This window comes from Macadamia integrifolia, chromosome 9 (genome assembly GCF_013358625.1).
Source record: "Macadamia integrifolia cultivar HAES 741 chromosome 9, SCU_Mint_v3, whole genome shotgun sequence".
Taxonomy (NCBI): Eukaryota; Viridiplantae; Streptophyta; class Magnoliopsida; order Proteales; family Proteaceae; genus Macadamia; species Macadamia integrifolia.
The window spans coordinates 29,333,333-29,355,200 of record NC_056565.1 but is presented as its reverse complement, the minus strand read 5'-3'; the positions used below and the strand labels follow the sequence as shown (position 1 = coordinate 29,355,200).

The window sequence follows — 21,868 nt, the reverse complement described above, 5'->3', positions numbered from 1 at the left end:
ACAGTTATTCTGGTTTTCAGGATCTATTTAGGCATCAGAACCTCCTTCCTGAAGTTCCCTCTGGGCTAGTTTCTAATCTGTGTTGTGCAAGTCCTCAAGGAAGACGAGATCGAGATCTTGCACTAACAACTTACATGGCTAAGCAGGGAGTCCCCTTCTATTGCCTTTGCCTTGTTCGATCCAGAACTTTGTGCTTGCTCATCCACTCAGCCTCTGCTGCATGTAACAGGCAATGAAGAATCCTGCTCTGGAGGCTAAACCTGATGTGAGTGTTCTCTGGGCTTTGAGAGAATTGCAGGATATATTTCGTTTAATATGATCAAATTTAATGCAAAAAACATCTCACAGATTAGGGAGGGAGGTGAGTGGGAAACTGATTCAACATAGACAGAATAAACGTCTGGGAACGAAATTCACCAGGAAGGCTGCACCATTCGATGCATGCTGATGGAAAGCTCTGCAAATTCATTAAGATGAACATGGGTTAGACACCAAACTGCTTGTTGAAAAAAACAAATGACCAGCTTATTTTTTCTGCTGGCACAATTATTACCAATTGACCCTCACAGACCCAATCACATTTTTTGCTACACAGATTGGACTAACCGTGTGCCGCATTTCCCCATCCTGAAATGAGGAGCAGTAACAGAATTCTAAATGAGCCTTTCCCTCCATGGGTTGGGTAACACAACAGAATATCGTGTTGTTTCCTCCATTCTCGATAGCCGAATGATGCTGAATCTGGGAGGAGTATTGCAGATGGTCATCCTATAGCCATCTGCTGTTGACAGTTTTTCTTCAAGGTGGTACAGGGCATGGCATCAAAATCCAAAATCTGATGTGCCACTTGATCTAGTTGAATACTCGGATACCAGTTTCAGAAACATAGAGGACTTGTCCTCTAATAGTCGCATAGGAGTATCAAATTCAGCAACTTTACCTGCCAAAACATTTCATCACCTGACTGATGAGTATTTCACAGGTATATCAAGATATAAACACAAATAAATAAATTTATAATTAGTATTCCATGTTGAACAGCTATTGGCAGAATATATCTATATCTCCATAAAAGAATCAATAAAGAGTCCTAAGAAAATACAGAGGGATAAGCATCATCTCCTCTCTATGATACAGAATATGCAACCTTCCCTTGCTTATTTTTAACTCTTTTTGCAGGGAACAAGCAAGTTCAGAGACTACCATACTCACCATCACTAAGGACCAGAACCAGATCACTGTCAATAACTGTAGGTATACGATGTGCAATAGTGCAGACAGTGCAGTCATTAAACTCTGTTCTGATAATCTTCTGTATGAGGTTATCGGTGGCTGTGTCAACCGAGGCTGTTGCCTCATCAAGCACCAGTATCCGTGCCTGCTTCAGCAAAGCCCGGCCTAGTGAAACAAGTTGCCGCTGCCCGACACTCCAGTTATCTCCATTCTCTAAGACTGCAATTTACATGAAATATGCACGATTGATGAGTCCATACAGATCCTAAAAGACATTTGAGATACAGCTATACATGTAATGCCAACTTTTTTCCCTTTTTGTTTCAATGAATGTATTTATTGCTATTGTCAGTTCACATTAATATTCATTTAAATTTGCAGGGAACTCACCTGGAGTGTCAAGTTTTTGCTCTTTTTGGCAGATTACATCTCCGAGTTGACACTTGTCGAGGGCCTGAAGGAATACAAGAAGACTAAATTGAAGCAAACTTTTACATGGGCATCTCAATGACAAAAGAGAATGCTGAGGGTACAGCTTTTACCTGCCATATTTCATGATCAGAGTGCTCTTCAAGGGGATCAAGATTGGCCCTTATGGTCCCCTCAAACAATGTCGGATCCTGTGGGATGATACTGAGACGACCACGCAGGTCATGGAGGCCGATTGTTGAAATATCGATGCCATCTATTATTATTCTTCCACCTTCAGGTTCAACTAATCTGAACAAAGCCTGGATCAAAGTAGATTTACCACTTCCGGTACGGCCTACAATCCCAATCTTCTTTCCACCGGGAAATGTGCAGGTTATATCATGAAGGACCAGAGGAAGATTCTCCTTGTAACGAACCTTTTATGAATGAAACAGTCAGTGGGATTGAACTAGAACCTACAATTCAAGAGGAAAAAACTGTCCCTCTAGGAGAAGAACTAAAAGAGAAGTTTTTGGAGAGTAGAGTGAAAACTACCACAAGCAAGTCTACAGCTGAAAACTACACAGTATATACAAGAGGGCTTCTGAATAAAATTCGTTTTCATGCCTAATAAATTCCCCACAAATGAAAAGGGAAAAGATGAAAAAACAATTACGAAGGAGCAAGTCTGGAAGCAATCTAATTCGCTTATTCCCACAGACATAATAACGTGATTTTCTGGTATTCTTATGTATATTCTAATTATAACTCCTGACAAGCTATGCATTCTGTTATATTCAAATTCAACAACCCAGTAATCCAACTGGAGGATTACAAATGGATAAAATTTTCAATTCAATAGGGATTAGAAATTGATGGGACTTTCAATTAGACCCATTTTATTGACAGGATCCAAGACTGAGTAAAAGGCTACATAAATTTCAGCAATAAAAGGTCAATTCAAGACAAAACTTACTGTCTTAATAGTTCCGGTACTTCATCCACTGCCACAGAAAACAAGTACTTCACTAGAAATAAGTAAATCTAGAAAGGCTAGAGATTCTACAAAGATGAAAGATAAGTCCAAAAGTAATTTCTTGAGCAATCTCTCCTTATTTTTCTCTTACTTTATCCATTTGTGTCTAGGATTTTGATGATTGTATCTGGATGTCATGGACTAGATCTTCCATTTAATCAAAAGATTTCCTGGTTCTTTATTACCCAGACTTTAAAATTCTGCCAGACAACCCACGTCAACCTCAGAAATATACATATGGGATGGACCTCTAATATGGATGACTAGAAAGAGTATTTCTTATTGATTTACTCAATGGATTTAAACTTGAAATGGAACAAATAATTCAACTTGTAAAAAATTATACAAACAATATAGGAATAATTTTAAGATTTTTAATTACTAGCTACATAGTCTATATTTGCATACAATCCTTATGCACATCCTACACTCACATCCAGAATGCAGTACAACACCTGTACCTGCACTGAAGTAAAACAGCTGCAGTGGATGTAAGTATTTTATTGCTCCAAGCCTCCAAGAGCAACTAATTGTTTTTAAATGTTAACTGAGCTAAAGCTCCAAGCCATGTTCAATAATTGGTTAATGCACACTATGGGGAATTATTTATTAATTTATAATGGAAAATAATGTGTTCCTTTAGTACAGCAGAAGTGGATTATAAACCAATTGCCCACAGATCATGCATTTAATATGGCTATGAGGTTTTAGGTCTAAGTATCAGTAAATCAGGCTTTCATGCACTAGTCAATCAAATTAGTTGTGCTTAAATTTCCAGCATATAAATAGAGAATCTTTGAAGTTAACCACAAGTTGGTAAGTGTCCTCAATGCCTCGCTAATCATGAGGGATTGTTCCAGTTACAATATGCATTAGGCAAAGGTTTTCCCATTTGCATTGTTTGCTAGATAGTTTGCCTTATGTATTTTGTTTTATCCCCTGACAATGGCCTTCTAGTTGCTGTTGACCATCAAAGAGATAGCCTTTGATCCATATCTATCTCGCCTCCAAGTCAGAATGTCACTCTATGGTTAGCTGAATTGTTAGTAGCAAACAGAGTCACTATTAACAATCAAAGAGTCAGCCTTTGAGCAGTATACATGATCCATAACGTACATAAGGCCCCTGCATTCAACTCAGAATAGTCATAATTACAAATTTTCATCTATGGTTAATTGAGTTGTTTGTAGCAAGGTTTGACATTTCGGTTTTGACCAAAATATTTTGGGTTGCAACCGAAGTTCGACCAAAACTCTACACTTTTCAGCTGGCCATGTTGATGGTCAAACTCATTAAGCATTTCTAACCATATTGGAACCTTTAGATTGTAAAAAAAAGCACATCCAAAATGGTAGTTTAGTTTCATACCCTAGGTTGGTACCATATGCCATACCCTGCTGTTTATTTTCTCAAATATAGCCTGTTCTAATACTAAATATTATAATACATTAAAAATTCAATGAAAACAACTAAAATATGCATTAGAAATGAAGAGAAACCATTTAATATTACACATTGTCAAAGTGTTACAAGTACAAGTGTACTACAAGTCTACAACTAAGGTTAAAACAACCCTATGAAACCGTTCCTCCAACTCTATGTCAGTACCATATAGAGTTCCAAGAAGGCTATAATCTTTGGGGAAAAGGTATATGAGTTTGAATTTTAAACCAATCTTGCCCAAATGTGACAAACCATCACTGTAGATGCATTGCAGTAGTCCCCAACACTTTGTTCCACCAATAAATATAGGTGATTTGGCCAAAACACCAAATCTGGGGGGTATTGGAGTTTTCCCTCTGACAGGAGTAACCACTCGAAACTCACAAAATGGGTTGAAATTTCAATCCATTTCGACCAAAACAGTGCTGTTATAAGCATTTGGCACCGAAACTGAGTCAAAATGCCAAAATTTCAGTCGACACCCTTCATTCTGACTGAGTCGCACCCAGTTCTGTTCAACCTTTTCTGAAACCTATATATTTTGTGAAATTTCGGTGGTTTCGAGTGAGATTTCGAACTGATGATTTGGAGCAAAGAGATCGATCAACTCAACTCTTAAAAAGCCTTCAATGCAGGAACATGATCACAACAGATGATCGCAACAGCCTTGTGCTTTTGGTTTTGGTTTTGGGTCAATTTTCAGGTTCACAACTGAACCATGGTTGATGTTATGTTCTTGTTTTGTGAACTAGATAAGGCATATTCATATTGTAGGGCCTAGTTTGAATACTTTTAGAAGGCTTGCATTTCCAAATTTCCAAGATTTCAGAAGCTTTATCTTCAGTCCAGGTCGTGGGTTAGTTTTATAAAGATGGATCTCTTATGTTATTATTTTTTTAAAGTTAAGATAGGATGGGATATTATCCTTAAATTCTAGCTCAGATTTTTCTACAGCCAATATGATTCAGTTTAATAGTGTCTTTAAATAAGACTGTAAGGACACTATGCTATGGCCCACAATTTGATTGAGTGAATGGATTAGAGGTAGTTTTTAGAGATTACAGTGGTCAGTCTCTCTCTCTCTCTCTCTCCCCCCCCCCTCCCCATGAATATGAAACTTATTCCTCCATCTTTTCGAGCTGTTTCAACTTGATATCAGAGCCAAAATCTGGTCATAGATACCATAGATCTTACCTCTTGTATGCTGTCCGCCAACAACTTCAACTCATGCAAGAGAACTTGCGAAATGTAGAAGCTAGACTTGAAGTGACATGGCAACAATGTAAGGAATTTAAGATCCAATCTCTGATCACATCCGATAATAGGGAAACTTGCCTTGACAAACTGATCTCATTAGTTAAGAAATATGTGGAATATCTAAAAGACGAGCTAATTGAGAAATCTTTTGACAATGAAGACCCTAAAGAGGAGCCCATGATCAGAGTTGAAGATAAATTGATTGATGATATGATCAAAGATCAAGATCCTCCCACGGAAGAGTATGTTGAAGATGAACAAATCATGATTGACCCTATAGAGATCAAGAGTCTAGAATTTGTTCTTCTGCAACAGATCTTATACGTCAAAATTCTGACAGTCACTAATTTTGTTCATGTCGTTCGTGAGAAGCATTGGATGATCAAATCAAGGCGGTTGATCATGGATGTCTATCAAGTGGTGATATTTCTTTTCTTCTACAAAACTAGAGTGAGTTTTTCCAAACAAGGGAATAGTGCAGGAACATGATCACAACAGCCTTGTGGTTCTGGTTTGGGTCAATTTTCTGGTTCACAAGTGAACCACCTATGGTTCACGTTTGGTTCAGATATGGTTTTGTGAACTAGATTAAGCCTATCCAATTCATGGGGTCAGTTTGAAGACTTAAAAATATTGCGGTTTCCAAAATTAGATTTTAGAAGCTTTATCTTCAGTCCAGGTCATGGTTTAGTTTTAGGAAGATATTTCTATTATTTATTTAAGTTGTTAAGATAGGATGGGACGTTTTTGCGTTTGCGTATGGGAAAATTCCTTGTTTATTATGTTTCTCCTAGAGGGCAGACCTCGGCGCAACGGTAAGGTTGCTCAATTGCAATCTAGTGGTCGCGGGTTCGAGTCTAAAAACAGTCTCGTAAGGCTGTTTACATTATGACCCTCCCCAGACCCCGCAGTGGCTGAAGCCTTGTGCACTGGGCACGCCCTTTTTTTATAATTTATTTAGGAAATAATTCTATTGGTTGACTGATTTTTCTACAGCCAAAATGATTCAATTTGGTTGAGTCTTTAGATAAGATTGTAAGGCTATACTACAACAACAACTCAGCCTTTTCCCAAACTAAATGGAGTCACACACACACACACACACAAAAGCAATCGGCCACATGAATCTTTGCCATCCAAGCCACTCTATTAGCGGTCATACTAGAGTCTAGGCATAGCTTTTGCATGTCTTTCCTTACAACCTCAGCTAAGGTCGTTTTAGGTCTGCCCCTAGCTCTTTTAGCTCCTTATTCGGATCTTATCACTCCTTACTAAGGCGTCCCAAGGCCTCCGTCAGTCTGTTGAACATGGCCATACCACCTTAAACGACATTCTCGGAGCTTGTCCTCAATCAGGAAACCCCCAAATCAACTCTAACCAGATCATTCCTTACCCTATCTCTCCTAGTTTTGTTGCACATCCATCTCAACATCCTCATCTCTGCAACACCCAACTTATTTATGTTATGCTTCTTGACTGCCCAACCTTTTGCACCATACATCATAGCTGGTCTTATGACAGTTCTGTAGAATTTTCCTTTAAGTTTTAAAGGAATATGTCAATCACATAACACTCTAGATGCACCTCTCCACTTCATCCATCCTACCTTAATTCTGTTAGAAACATCATCTTTTATATCCCCTTCCTTGTTTATGGTTGACCCCAAATATTTAAAATAATCGCCTTGCGGTATCTCTCTCCCCTTGAGTTTCACCACTTCATTAACCGTTCCTGTGCGACTAAAGTTACACACCATATGCTCCGTCTTTTTTCGAATTATCTTAAGGCCTCTCGACTCTAAGGTAGATCTCCATAACTCCAACTTGTCGTTAATCCCTGCTACTATTTCATCTATCAAAACAATATCATCCGCAAATAGCATATACCATGGAACCTCCCCTTGAATGTTTGGTTAACTCATCCATAATGAGCATAAACAGATAAGGACTTAAAGTTGATTCTTGATGTAACCAAATTGTAATTGAGAACTCACTACCTTGACCTCCCACTGTTCTCACACTAGTCACCAGGCCCTCATATGTATCATTAATTATATCACATATTTGCTCGACACCCTTCTGTTCTCCAAAACTTGCCAGATTAAACTCCCTTGGAACTCTGTCATAGGCTTTCTCTAGGTAAATGAAGACCAAATGGAGATCCTTCTTGTAGGCTCTAGATTTTTCCATGAGCATCTGTAGTAGGTAAATGGCTTCTCTCATGGATTTACCCGGCATAAAGCCAAATTGGTAAGGCCACACTACAATCCATGGTTTAATTGAATGAATGGATTAGAGGTAGTTACTAGAAATTGAAGTGGAGGTCACTGCCTCTCTTTTCTCTCTCCTTTCTTCTTCCCATCCCAATCAGATTTCTTTCTCTCCCACAAATCTGAATCCTGTTCCTCCATCTTTTTGATCTGCATTAGCCTGATGATATAATATATCCTTGTACGAACAATAAGTTTCAGCTTATTGTTCTAGTACAAATATAACATTAAAAATTATCTCTATCAGATATTTTGCAAAATTTCTAGGTCAAATCTCTACACTTTACCCTCTAATTGAAATGCATAGAAAAGAGGAATTGACTACATACCTTCAGATCAATCAATTCAATGGTACCATTTTCTGGCCATGAAGATGGAGGGCGAGAGTTCTCAATAATAGCCGGAGCTTCACTTGGGATTTGACAGTACTGATAAATACGCTCAATTGAAATAATTTTATTTTCAAGCTTGCAAAAGCTTAGTATCCAGCGTGATAATCGTGCATTCAAATTAAGGCCATACGTAACAGCAAGACCAGCCATACCTAGACAGAGAAAGAAGCAGTTATTATTGAATGAAGTGGTAACTTCCCTAAGAAGCTCTATATGAATAATTAAATTTATCCTACTTTCATATGAAGTTGCATAATCATTATCTAACCCTCATTCACAAAATATTAGGATATTAGGTCAGCTTCATGGCCTCTTTGTACCAGAAAGAGCTAAAACACTGTTTAAGATTGCTAATGGTGGGACAATTTTCAATATAACTAAAAAAATATATATTTATAGATGGCAAAATTGGCAGCAAAATTATGTAGAGTAAGAAGACGTCAAATACTACAAGGTGGAAAATATTACATACTTGGATCAATGCTTCCATGTGGAAAGCTCACAAGTAGAATCATGCAGAATGCAAATACAAAAGTCGATAATAGTTCCATGCGCAAGCACAGCCACTCAATGGCAACGAGGCTGCAGAAGAAGGGGCGAGCAAAACAATCAAGAAGATAAAGATTCCTCTTCATGAACCGCTTTTCTTGCCCAAAGCCTCTAATTGTAGCTGCTCCAGCAATTGACTCCCCAAAGAGATTGATGATTGGAGATTTCTGGATGCTAACTATGCGAACAAGTTCTCTTGATGAAGCCATGTAGTATCTCTGCATTCACAGACCACAGTTTGTAGTTATACCAGTGCAACCATGATTTTCAAAATATGCATTAGAATTCCATCACATGCCGGCCACTTAATATGTATATTAGAGTATGATGATGCATAACCCTAAAAAACCAACTCCAACCATCATTGCTCCTCTGACAATCAAATACATTTCTTTAAAAATAAAGAGCATACCCAGTGCATGAGGCTCCTGCCACTGCAGGGTCTGGGGAGGGTCATAATGTACTTTTCTTTCATGATAATAAATTCAATTTAAGTAGATAATCATTCTCCGTACTTATATTTTTGATTAACTTATATTATTGATTTATTATTTTTAACAACTACTTAATACTTTTATTTATATATACTAGTAAATTTAAAACTCTGCATGTCATCGAACTGATGGAAGGCACTATGGAAATGACATCCAGAGGGTCTCCAATAGAAGGGTCATTCTTGACCTGTCCTGCTGCCGTTCTGCAGTGCTTCACACATTAAAAAGAATGTACAAGGTCCAAATTGATTATTATGGATCCAACCAGCCCATCAGAGAAACAGAAGTTCCAGTGACCACCAAATTCAGCTTCACACTAGATTTCTAAATCTTTCTGATTTAGGTTAAGATTTATTATCAGGGGAAGAAAAAAAAAATTACCTGCATCCACAAGCATGCAATGGCCATAGGGACAACTAGAAGCAAGACTTGCCAGGTAACTTTTGTCATCACACCAACTATACCAAGAAGTTGTATTGTTGTTGATGCAAATCCACCAAGTCTGAAAGGAATATCAAGATCCACAACACTTTGATCTACAGAAACCTGGTAGTTCATAAATATGCATGAAGAGAAATAATGTGAAAGAAAGGGGACAATGAAGCATCATTCTATGTCTTGTCCTAATTTTCTAAGGGATTCTCAGTAGAAGAGTTTTTCTACTGACAGAAGAATACTTACGCGGTTCAAGATCCGTCCGGCTGGGGTAGAATCGAAGAAAGACATTGGTGCACAAAAGACACTTCTAAGCATCTTTGTAAAAAACTTTTGTGCAGCTGCCAGACCAAATGTAGCCACAAGAACAGCTCTAACAAATACAAACCATGAGCTCCCAAAGGCAAGAGCCATATAAACCACGAGAAGGACCATACTACTAGTTTTAGGAAGGTCCCCTTTAGTTTGTGGATTTGCCCAAGCCATCCACCAGCTGCTGGCGATCTGAAGCACTTGGAATAATGTCTGCGCAAGGATAATGAGTGGAATCAATAAACCTTTATAAGCTGCAGCCATATATGACAGGTACACCTTCATGCTAACTCTTCCCCTTTCACGTTCCTCTTCCTGAACAAGCTGCTTTTTCCTTGAGCGTTTTGCTTTCTTTTTTTCCTTTATAGCTTTCTGCTCTGATGTTGATTCATTTTCAACTATATCCTTCACTAAGTTGTTCATAGTATTTGCAGTTGAACCACATTTTTCGTTAAACATAACAGAACCATCAAGAGGAACATTCTCATCTGGTTCATCCGATGAGTGTACAGAAAAATCCAGAGCTTCAATTGCTTCATTATGAGCTGAAACTAAGTTGTTGAAATCAGTTCCAGCAAGCAAAAGGTCATCATATTTTCCAGCCTGTATGATACGACCTTCCTTGAGGACCTGCACAAATTATAGTCCAAAATATTTATCAAGATCGACTTGAATACAATGACTCTTAGCCCAACACTATTCTAAGTAACATTGTCCGGAAAAGCCAACTCTTTTGATAGCATTGAATTGAACAAAAAATGGCAGGCAAAATAATGCAGTTCAAGAATGAAAATCAGAAGTTCATGCACACAAGTCAACCAGTACACACATGATAGAGCAGTTAACCGATTCTCAACATCATTGGGTTCAAAAAGGATATATGTAAATGAGAGTTAGGCAAATGTCTACTTTTAGTCTGCGAGGGGCAAACGTATGCAGCCTTACCCCTTGCTTCGCAGGAGAGGCTGTTTTCAAGTTTTGAACCCGCAACCAACAGGTTGCAATAGCGCAACTTAACCATTGCGAACACCACAAATTTCACCCCCTTTGCATCAGATTCAACTGAGATGTATACAAAAATCAGGAGAATAGAAAAAGTAAAGTATTGTCCTCTTAAAGTACTAAGTCTATGAGATGCTTCACTCGAAGTCTTTCTCTTTGCTCTGTATTTCAGAAAGAGAAATCAACAGACCTAACTCAAGCATACGATGAAAATCCTCAGAAACTGTAATGGTACTTCATAATCCATAAAGCAACATAAATAAAATATAAAAAGACCTCCTCTTTGAGTCTGGGTTTTTGCTTTCCCTCTCCCCCTGCCCTTCTTTGGGGCTGTAATTTGCCTTTCTTCTTGGTAATGAATTGTTTATTCACCCAATATATATATATATATATATATAAAGACAAAAATAAAGAAACAGAGTCCCATACCAATATCAGATCTGCAGCTGGCAGAAACTCAACTTGATGCGTCACAAAAATCACAGTCTTACAAGCCAATGCTGTTAATATGTACTCCTGCAACATTACATTTCATGTTTAGCTATTATCATAGTAAAATTTATGATATCCATGACTTGCAGTGTATCACAAGGTAGAAATACAAAATAGGTTCAGAGTGTGTCCTACCTTAAACAATTCTGATCCTGTATGTGCATCAACCGCACTGAAGGGATCATCAAGCAAATAAACATCTGCATCTTGGTACAGTGCCCTTGCAAGCTGCACTCTTTGCTTTTGGCCCCCACTCAGATTAATGCCTCTATCACCAATGATGGTCTGGTCTCCATGCGAGAAGAGGTCCAAATCCTTTTTCAATGAACAAGCATGAAGGACATTCTTGTACATGGCTTTGTCCATAGGGCTCCCGAAAAGAATATTTTCTTCTATGTTTCCTGATTGTATCCAAGCTGACTGAGAAACATAAGCCGCAGACCCACTTATTCTAACCTAAATACCATCAGGAAAAATTAAAAGATGCTTTACTTCTAAAATCAGCGAGAAAATGGAAGTTTATCACAAAGCTAACAAAAACAAAACTGAGAAATGAGACTTTCTTTTGATTAAGGAACTTACTTCGCCAGAGATTTTCGGTATCTCTCCAAGGATGCAAGAAAGGAAGCTCGACTTTCCAGAACCAACCGTGCCACAAACAGCCACACGCATCCCCTTCTCAACTCTCATCTGTATTCCTGACAATGTTGGCCTTGGAGAGGAAGGGTCCCAGCAAAATTCACCATCTTTAATTTCAACTGCGATGTTTGTAAGGCCTCTAGGGAGAGCAATAGTAGCATCTTCCTGCAATTCTTCCTCCTGCAAGAATCCAGAAATGCGATCAAGAGAAACCTTTGTCTGTGCCATCATCGAGACCAAGTCTGGGAAATTTCTTAAAGGCTCTTGGAGGATCTTGAAGGTGGCCAGAGCAGAAAGAACACTTCCTGCTGTAAGCTGACCACCCAACAATATAGAAGTACCAAAAGTGACAACCGCAACAAATATAGGGGAGCCCCAAAAGATGAATGTAACGAAAGCCTGGGAGTAGAGTGCTTTCCGAAGCCACTTGAATTCCACATGTCTCATCTCCTCCAGCTTCACTCGGTATCTGTCTTCCCATGCTTGCAACTTTAGAATCCTCATGTTCCTCAGACACTCAAAGGTCGTCCTCATCCTTTCATCCTTGGCCGCCATCAAGTTGTCCTGATACTCTTCTTGCATTTTTGCAAGAGGAACAGTAACAGCAATGGAGATAATGGTGGCAATTAGTGTTGCAACTGAGGCTACCCCAACATTCTTATACAGAATAGCTAAAGAAAGAATAATCTGCAGAGGAAGCATCCATATGTCATGGAGGTACCATGAGTAATCCCCTACTCTCTGCACATCAACTGCCATGTAATTTACAATCTCACCACTGGTGTGGCTTTGCCTGGCCGTGCTCGAGAGCCTCAGTCCCTTATGGTACACCATAGCCGTAAGAGCTGATCTCACGTGCATCCCCAATATGTCTACCCCAAGGTACCATTGCCTGGTTGTAATGGTTTCCACCAGCTTGGCTGCGAAGAAGATCCCTGCCAGAACATAACCTTCATTACGGAAAGTCTGATTTCCACCCAAGTAGTCCACAAAATAGCTGATCAGATAAGGACCCACAAATGAAACAAGAGTATTCAGGCCAGCAAATACAGCATTAAAGGATGCCTCCTTCCAGAAAGACTTCAAAATTGCCCAAGCTAATGAAGGCTGTTTAGAGGGAGGATTCTCTTCCTTCAATTTCTCCCAGTTTGAGTTCAAAACCTTATAATTAGCCTTGGCTCGATCTTTTAGTGCCAGCAGAGGGACATCCTTGAGCTCAAGCGGCCTTTTTGAGCCAACGGACAGAAGAGGATTCAGCCAAGAAAGTGTGAGTAGGCTCAACAGCCCAGCATCATTATAAGGGGTAACCTTTAGGCACCCTGCTTCTTCTTCTTCGAGCAGCAATGGTTCTCGAAGACTCGGGTTTCTATGTATCCGTATACCTGTGGCACCTCCAACAGCAACAACACAGAGGAAAGCCAGGGCTGGGGTGGCAGCAAAGTTGGCCACAACATGTGAATTCAAGAACTTCGAGCCCTGTATCAACAACCCTTTACCATCGACATACAGAGTACACATACAGATAATGAAAGACACAAACCACCATATCCTCAGCAGCAAAGGGAATTTCTCCAAAGCCTTAAATTTACAGCAGAATGCTGAAAAGCTCAATACGAACCAAGCTAAAGCCTGAGTAGTAGGCAAATATAGAAGGAACCAGTCACTGCTCTCCCCATTTGCTCTGTCTCGAATTAAGCCGGCTCCATCAAACCCTAACACCAAAACTTGCAGAAACAGAATATAGAAACAGCAGAAAACGGAGACTTTGAAACCCGTACCAATCTCAACATTGTAGTTTCCATCTTCACTCTGACAACCAACAGGAGTTGAATTTGCATTCAATTGGTCCTCCTTGATTATACGAACTCGGCCAACATAAGCGATTACCCGTCTGAATGTTGCCAAGAAGAGAAAGAGAAGAAACAGAGCTAAATGGATCGAAATTGATATCCGTTCCAAGATGGGCAAATGCCGAAACGAACTCAGAAATGTATACATCGCCGGGGAAGAAAGCTTGTTGAGGATAACGGTGAGACCCATTACTAGTAGTGATTCTCCGGTGGTAACGATAACTACAAACTGCTTGTCGGGGTAGTGGTGGAAGGTTTAAGCAGAGAGAAATGAAACCTCTGTATCCTCCGACGAACATTTCACCATCAAGTGAGCAAAAACGGCGACAAGTCTCGGAGGAGAAACAAATGGCTACTTGAGAAAGATGATCTGCAGACACATTGCATATGGAAACAAAACGATTAGAGTGTATCAACAAAAAAGAACACGAAAATCAAAAATCAAGAGAGAGAGACAGAGAATCCAGCGTCTTTATCTATTCCTCTTACGTTATCTTAGCGCACACAACAGGCCAGAGGTCCAGAAGAAGACAGAGAAAGCTAAACTAAGTTCTGAAACACACCCAGAAAAGAGAAAAGAGAAAGAATCCAAAAAAAAAAAAAAAAACCAGACTTGTTGAATTCGTTACTAGCCACTGCAGATTGAGAATGAAGCTCTGCAAGTTTCTCAGAAGATAGAAACAGCAGAGGGTACTCCAGAAAAATCAAATTTGCTACTTGAAGAAAACAACCAAATATGAATAAAAAGAAGGAAGAAAATCGTGAACTCTCTCTCTCTCTCTCAATCCTTACTGCCGTGCAAATAATAAACTCAAGTAAGAAAAGTTTCTTGAATGGGTCGGTGATGAATTTGCCCTTTTTGGGTTTAATACTTTAATGTCTTCAAAATCAGTTTGGTGATCACTAGATCCATATAAGCTTACAGAATACTCTCAGGGGTCCAGTCCCAGTATGTTTGTTACCACTTGTTAAATGTGTAAACAGAAAAAGAGATCTCAAAACTTACCAAGTGGAAGGAGATACAATGAAGATACAATATAACTAGATAACAAGAAGCAGCAATATATTGAAGAAGATCATGAGAGAGACTGAGAATGTTTTTGAAGAATAAATGCTGTGTCAATGGTTTAATTTAATCTGAACGGAAGGGAAGGGAAGGGAAGGGAAGGTTTAGAAAAAAGAAGGAAAAAAAAAAAAGTCTAAAGAGATGAGCTGTTGTGGCCTTTTAGGCAGTTTTTCACTGCCTGTTTTCTTGGTGTGGTCTTCAGTGGGTGGCGGAGTGTGATTGCATTTGCAGGTTTGAGTCTTTTTCGGAATTTTTTTTTTTTTCATCTGGTTATTAAATTGATATTATAATTTTTTTAATATAATAATATTAATTAAATTATTATTTTTTTCTATATACAAAATGGAAAAAGATTGAATATGCTGAAGGTAACACCTATTGACTATTGTGTGATTGTGTCTATTGCCCTTTCCCTTTTTGAAATATCATCTTTATTTCATGATGGCTTTTTGTGGTATTTTAGAAAGTAATGGATCACTTCCTTTTTTTTTAACTTTCATATTTAATAATTTTAAATGGATCTCTTTAATTGTTACTATTAAAATAATTACGTATTTATTTATTTATTTATATTTATTTTTTTAATCCCATTTAGGCTTCTTTTTCTACTCATTTAGCATGCAACTAAAATTTGAGTAAAATATGGAAGAAACACTGCCATTTCAATATGCAACATTCTCTTTCGAAATTAGAGACATTACATTACTTGCATGCCTTTGTAGACTAGCACCCCAAGTCCTAAACCTGTTTTATAATGGGACATTGGTGCATATGAAATTGTAATGGAGCTTAGTGAGCTTCTTGATTGTCTTATAATCAAAGATATTGACTGACTATGTTGAGGTCAGTACGTACACTTTCTTTTGAGGATTGGATTCTTCTCCATATAATCCAGGAATAAGAGAATGATTCCATGATTGGGGTGACCTCGGGATGTGTGTTTGGGTTTTCCCAACCTTGGGATATCTCACTGTTCCCTAGGTTTTATGGAGAGGAATCGGATCCTTCTTTTGATATTTAACTCCAGGATTATGAAAAATAAAAAATAAAAATAAAAAAATAAAAAAATAATCTAGGATTCTTTTTGCCTTATTCAAAGGAAAAAAACAAGTTACATTTTCATGAGTCTTTCAGCACAAGTTTAGTTGAGGCTGATACGAATTCATGGTCATCAATAGAATTTTGGTTTTATAAACAAAAAAAAGTGCCTAATTGAAAAAAATCATAATTACGAATTAATTGATTTAGGAAGATATTAAAAAAAAGTATTGGATTATTGTAAAACCCATGTTGCCTGGGTCAGATTCAACCTAAACGTTAGTATAACCATGTGATTGTAAATTTTAGATCTATGCATCCTTTCCCACCCTCCAAAAGAAAATTTATGAAATGGAAAGACAGAGAGAGATCCTCTAATAAATTATTATATCGAAAGAAAAATTTGAAAATGATAAACACAGTTGTTGTTTTGAAATATACAAAAAATGTGTTTCAACTTCGGAAGCCATTAGATTGAGTTTACTCGGCATTATGATCCAAGTGCAAGTCAGTAATTCAGTAGTTAAACTAAGGGGAAGTGTTTCCTATGGGGGGAGCTCAAGGGGGTAGTGAAGTTGATAAGGGACCTTTGCCTCACGAAGTGTTTGGTTATGAATTTAACTCTTCCTATTTTTTAGGGTCACTTACATGGGGATGTTTAGTGTTCTTCGTCCATAAGGTTGTGCGGTCAATATAGGCCCATGAAATTAATTTCGACCTAAATATTCATTAAAAAAAAAAACCATAATCATCAAGATTGAAAAGAAGATAGAAATGAAAAGAAAGCATCAAATGGATGGTTTTATTTAACTAAAAGAAGGATATATGACTCGCAATTTTATTATTACATTCTTGCTCATTTTAAAGAGAGAAAAGATGTCTTAATATGTAACATTTATATGAACATATTCTCAACAAATTTTACAAATCAGATGCATTTTTCACTTTTGATCATTAATTTATCTGAAAACAACAAAAAATAAGCCTATTAATCTAAATGCATAAATACCAAGTCAATAACAAATGCTTAGGTTCAACTCTCCCCCAAAGGAAAAGTCCCAATGCTTAGGTTAATGTATGCTCATGTGTTTGCCATACATTATTCTATTAATATAGGCATTTTTTTTTTATGCCAATTGAAAGTGTAGGTCATAGTTGAAAACCATAGTAAAAAATAGTTAAAGTTTGGGAATTGCACCACTTTTGGTACATGTGTCACATGAAAATTTCGTGGTCATGAATCCATGTATAAGCTTGTTATAATGTGTGATATCAAATATTTGAATTTTATACATATGCTTTCCATAGTTACACATATTTATTTAGCCATTTGAAATTTAGGTTTACATCTTGTCTCTAACAAATGATGCAAGCTTATTAAAAGATCTATGTGTCAAGTTTAGTTCTACATCACAAATAGCTAAACATTTTGATTGTACATAATGTGTTGCATTTGAATTATATGTCAAATTATTGCATTGAGCACTATATAGATGAGATTAGTATCTACATTTATTGTTTAAATTAATCATATATTATGTGATTCTGCATTCTCATTTTAGCATAAGAATTTTTAGGCTCTTTCTTTAATTGGAAGAGGTTTGCTGGCTGCTAAACCATGGCCATTTAAGGGAAAAATAAGAAGAGAAAACAAAAAATGAGGTTAGTTTCGATGATTCACCTGATAGGGGGTGGAATTTATTCCATTTGAGTGGTCTAGGACTCTAGTGCTCCAAACCACGGATTTCCCTCAGCTAGACAGACAAAAATTTTCTCATCCATATTTATTTCTTAAGAGATCAAATACACATGAATTTTTCAAATGTCACGTGTTCAATTTCTTTTATACTACATTTTTTAATAAATTAACTTAAATTAAGTACTTTATTAAATCTATAAAAAAATATTAGTTTTACATAAACCGTTTAACCAATTATTTGAATATTTCCAAGGCCATTGATGCTAAACAACACAGTCTGTTGAAATTTTTATCAAGAAATTTATTAGACTTCATGAAAAGCTTTGTCATAAGGAACTATTTGAATGGTAGTTGAAATAATTTCTTAATGTGATTACTCAACTGCATTTCAAAATTTTGCGCATCTTGAAAGACATGGAATTTTCTCACATATGATCACAAAAAGAATTTGAGGACAATTAGGCTAAACTACACCTAAGCGTGATATATAATTCAAGTATAAACACCTTGGGAGTGGCATTTACAAACAACCCTAAGTAGTTATTTCTTCTCTTTTGTTTAGAGCTAAAATCTAATCAATGATTTGACGACATACAACTATGATTGTATTAAAACATGATATTTAAAATAAAGAATGACCATGAGATCTTCTCGTCCATAAAATTTCAGCCCCACCTAAATTGCCACGTAGTAGAAATGATAATGATCATAGATGTCACTGACATGAAGATAACAAATTAAACACGTAAAATGGTGATTATAAAAAAAAAATATATATATATATATATATAGCGTTCAACGACCTGTCATACATACTTGTGGATAGTTGGATTGGATGTTTGATTATAAATTTTTTTTAGCAAAAATGTATGTTGAAATTTGGTAGTCAGTGAATCATCAATTCAATCTTTCCAAGGCAATTGGATACTAAATGTCACACTATTGAATTTTTTGTCAACAATGTTTATAGACTTCATGAAAAGCTTTATCATAAGGAGCTGTTTGAATGGTTGTTGACACTTTTTCTTAATGTGATTAGCCCCCCAATTATATTTCAAAATCCTGTACATCTTGAAAGACATTCTTTGTACACACTCGTAAAAAAGAATTTAACAATAATCTTTGTTCTGTAATGAGATTAATCAATCTAAGGGCCCGTTTGATAATGTTTCTTTCGTTTCTATTTCAAGAAACGGCAGAAACATAAATTTCCGTTTCTAGAAACAGAAACGGAATTAAAGGTGTTTGATAAGTCATGTTTTTAGAAGTCGATAATAACCAGTGAAAAAATGGCCACAAGTCGTTTCCAGAAACGGCGAAACAAGTTCAACTTTTGAACTTGTTTCGCCTAGGTCGTTTCTTGAACCATAAATAAGTATAAATTTCTATTTCTATTTCTGAAAATAAGTGAAACAAAACAGTTTTATCAAATGCTTTTTGCTCTGTTTCTGCTGTTTTTGGAAACAGAAATGACAGAAACACGTTTCTTGAAACGTTATCAAATGGGCCCTAAGCTACACCAAGCATGACGGACTCACTTCATAGTGTGAAGACCAAACCCGGATAGGGTAATAGATACAATTCTCACAAGTGTTGATCAAATGATCACGATATCCTTTTCTAGTAGTACAAACATCTAGATAGGATTTTATAGACAACTTCAAGTAATTACTTCCTCTACTTGATTTAGAACTGAAATTCTCAATTACATGCATGATCAGTGATTTTTCTTAGCAAGGTAAATTAAATCTTCCAAGCCCACCAAAAAAATGTCTCTTTCTAGTGGTTGTTGAGAGATTACTATCAAATGAATACTCCTAAATGTTGAGTCAATATTATAAGTGGTATTGGCTTAAATGAGATGATCTCCAGTGGCCTACATGGTAGTGACATGAACCCTTTTCAACCATGATTGTGATATCTAAGGGAAAGCATGTGAAATATTCATGTATGTTTGGTTTGATTAGTACAAGTTTCTCTGAATAAAGCTATAATGCTTCCCTTTCATTATGTGTAGGACACTGACTTAAGAAGACCTTTTGTTTTGACAAAGCAGTTGGCAAGGACATCTTTGAATAAGGATTAGTCCCTCACACTCCCACAAGCATATAAAACAGAAATGAGGAGAAGAGGAAAAATTGTTCATTTTAATCAAATAAGGTCACTTTGTAAGCTTTGATGCCTTAGTTTCAAGCCATGCAAGAATAGTTCCAGTCAAAGATTTCTTTTTTGTAATTTGATGAATCAAACTTGAGAATAAGTGGATCCATTTGATTGCAGGAATTTTTAGTGAATTTTCCTTTTCACTATGCAGATTTGGCAGACTCAGTAACCTAGTAAGGTTAACAAAAATTTTATTATTAAGTAGGTAGAACTAAAGCTTTCAATTCATCAACCCCAAATGTAAGCAATGAATCCAATAAAAGGGGATCACCATGCATACATAAGTCATCTTTACCTGAAGGGACTGTCAGAATGACAATTTTATAAGTGTATGTAGAATATGCAATATTCTTTTGATTGTTCTTTGTTTTATTTTTAAAAATTATTTAATTTATAGGTAAAATAAGAAGTTTCAAATAACTTATTAATGTAGTTATATTATATCATTTGATGCAAGAAAACACATTTTTTAACAACGATAAAAAAATTTGTTGCTGCCTAATATAATATATGGCAATGGTAAAAGGAAAGTTGTTGCCTAATATGGATATAATGGCAGTAACAGACCTACTATTGCTTAATGATATTTTTGAAGATGGTAACAAGCTTACCATAGTGAAATAAGTTTTACAATGATGGAATAAAATATTTCGTAACCTAGATAAATTTTTGACTACAGTATAAAATTCTATTGTCGTCAAATATGTTTTACAACGGTGGTAGAATAAATGACATCGCTAGAGTAATTGATAAAACGATCTTGTCGCATGATTAGGTTGATTTTCCTTATAGACGATGCTTAAACTACTATTTATTATTATTAATTTTTTTTGGAGAGAGTTGCCTGAGAGTAGTGTGGCTCCTACACTAGCACAGGGTCAATGGGAATGGTCCATGAAGCATCAACATGCGTAGTTATAAAATTTTGAATTGGGTCAGATCTATTGCAATCACATGGATCGTATTGGTATCGATCAAGACCGATGCACTTGTACAATCTTAGGTAGAAAGTCCAAAACCCTTTTTTTTATTTTTATTTTTATTTTAAACAAGATTAAATCTATTTGATCCCGAACGATCCAATACCAATCTGGATAGGTATCGGTTGAGAGGGATCCTGAGTTTTAAAACCTTGACAACATGGGTACGATTTTCTCCTTTCATGAGGGATGGGACAATCATTTCACCTCCTCTCTGTGTTTGGACACAGGGCCCACACTGCTTTTAGGGCTTTTTTTTTTTTCTTCTCTTTTCCTTTTGTTTAATGAAAAAATAAGGACAAAAGATTGTTGCCTGATCGCAACTCAAATGGACCTTGCACCAACACAGGGACCAATGAAAGCACGCATGTTCAAGGACATTAACATGAATGAGGTTTTTGATTTCACAAGAATGGAGCAATAATTTCGCACACTCCATGTGCACAGGGACCACGTGACTAATCAACTTTCTTTTTCTCCAAAAACTTTTATGATGTCTTGGTCCAAATTTTGAATCTACTTGACCCTAAGTGGGTCTACTATTTAATGGTCAATAGCCCCTTGAACTTGCACCTAAAAAAAAATTATTCTTCAAATACAATGTCTCTTACCTCGTGTCTTACTATTGTGAAGGATTTTTTTTTTTTCTTCTTCATTTATTTATTTATTTTTTAACGAGAAAATATGAGAACGTAGGTGGATAGTAAATATTTCTGCGAAAGCATGTGATCCCTCCGCTTAATCAATTGGTCTCCAAATCACTCTACATATCATGTTAGAATACAAAGAAAGAGAGAGAGAGAGAGAGAGAGAGAGAGAGCCCAAGTGAAAGAGACAGAATCTTGGGCTTTGTCGTCCATATGCTTTTTTGGACTTGAAATATTAAACCAGCTCGGCCAACTGATTATATGGCCCAAAATTATCCATAAAGTGGGCCATGGCCCATGAGAGGAAGTAGGGTTGAACAGAAATGGGCATGAGGCCCTGCTTGCTTTGAGCAGTATTATACCCACCCACGTATGTGGTTACATGCATGGCCACATGGCCACAGGGCCACATTTATATATATTAGAAAAGCTAGAATGCCTTGCCCAGGTGAACAAAACAG

General features: G+C 36.9%; 1 protein-coding gene and 1 long non-coding RNA gene across 5 annotated transcripts; one reads left to right on the top strand and one right to left on the bottom strand.

Moving 5' to 3' along the window:
- Window positions 1-282: 282 nt before the first annotated feature.
- On the bottom strand, window positions 283-14,953 carry LOC122088936 (ABC transporter C family member 5-like). 3 transcript variants are annotated; one of them, XM_042658323.1, is made up of 13 exons: window positions 14,821-14,953; window positions 11,908-14,184; window positions 11,461-11,781; window positions 11,263-11,349; window positions 9,766-10,461; window positions 9,466-9,630; window positions 8,514-8,808; window positions 7,979-8,193; window positions 1,776-2,081; window positions 1,624-1,687; window positions 1,213-1,452; window positions 607-940; window positions 283-457 (listed from the first exon to the last, which is right to left on the bottom strand). In XM_042658323.1, exons 2-12 carry the CDS (start codon window positions 14,002-14,004, stop codon window positions 822-824), a joined length of 4,605 nt encoding a protein of 1,534 aa, XP_042514257.1. In that variant the 5' UTR covers window positions 14,005-14,184; window positions 14,821-14,953; the 3' UTR covers window positions 283-457; window positions 607-821. The 3 variants fall into 3 exon arrangements, with proteins under 3 accessions (XP_042514257.1, XP_042514258.1, XP_042514256.1); XM_042658324.1 differs by lacking the exon at window positions 14,821-14,953 and adding an exon at window positions 14,271-14,695; XM_042658322.1 differs by lacking the exon at window positions 14,821-14,953 and adding an exon at window positions 14,304-14,695.
- A 73-nt stretch (window positions 14,954-15,026) lies between these two features.
- LOC122088937 lies at window positions 15,027-19,930 on the top strand. 2 transcript variants are annotated; one of them, XR_006143195.1, is made up of 2 exons: window positions 15,027-15,111; window positions 19,635-19,930. It is a non-coding gene; the product is annotated as an uncharacterized LOC122088937 (long non-coding RNA). The 2 variants fall into 2 exon arrangements; XR_006143194.1 differs by having other exon boundaries at window positions 15,030-15,111; window positions 19,674-19,930.
- Window positions 19,931-21,868: the final 1,938 nt, after the last annotated feature.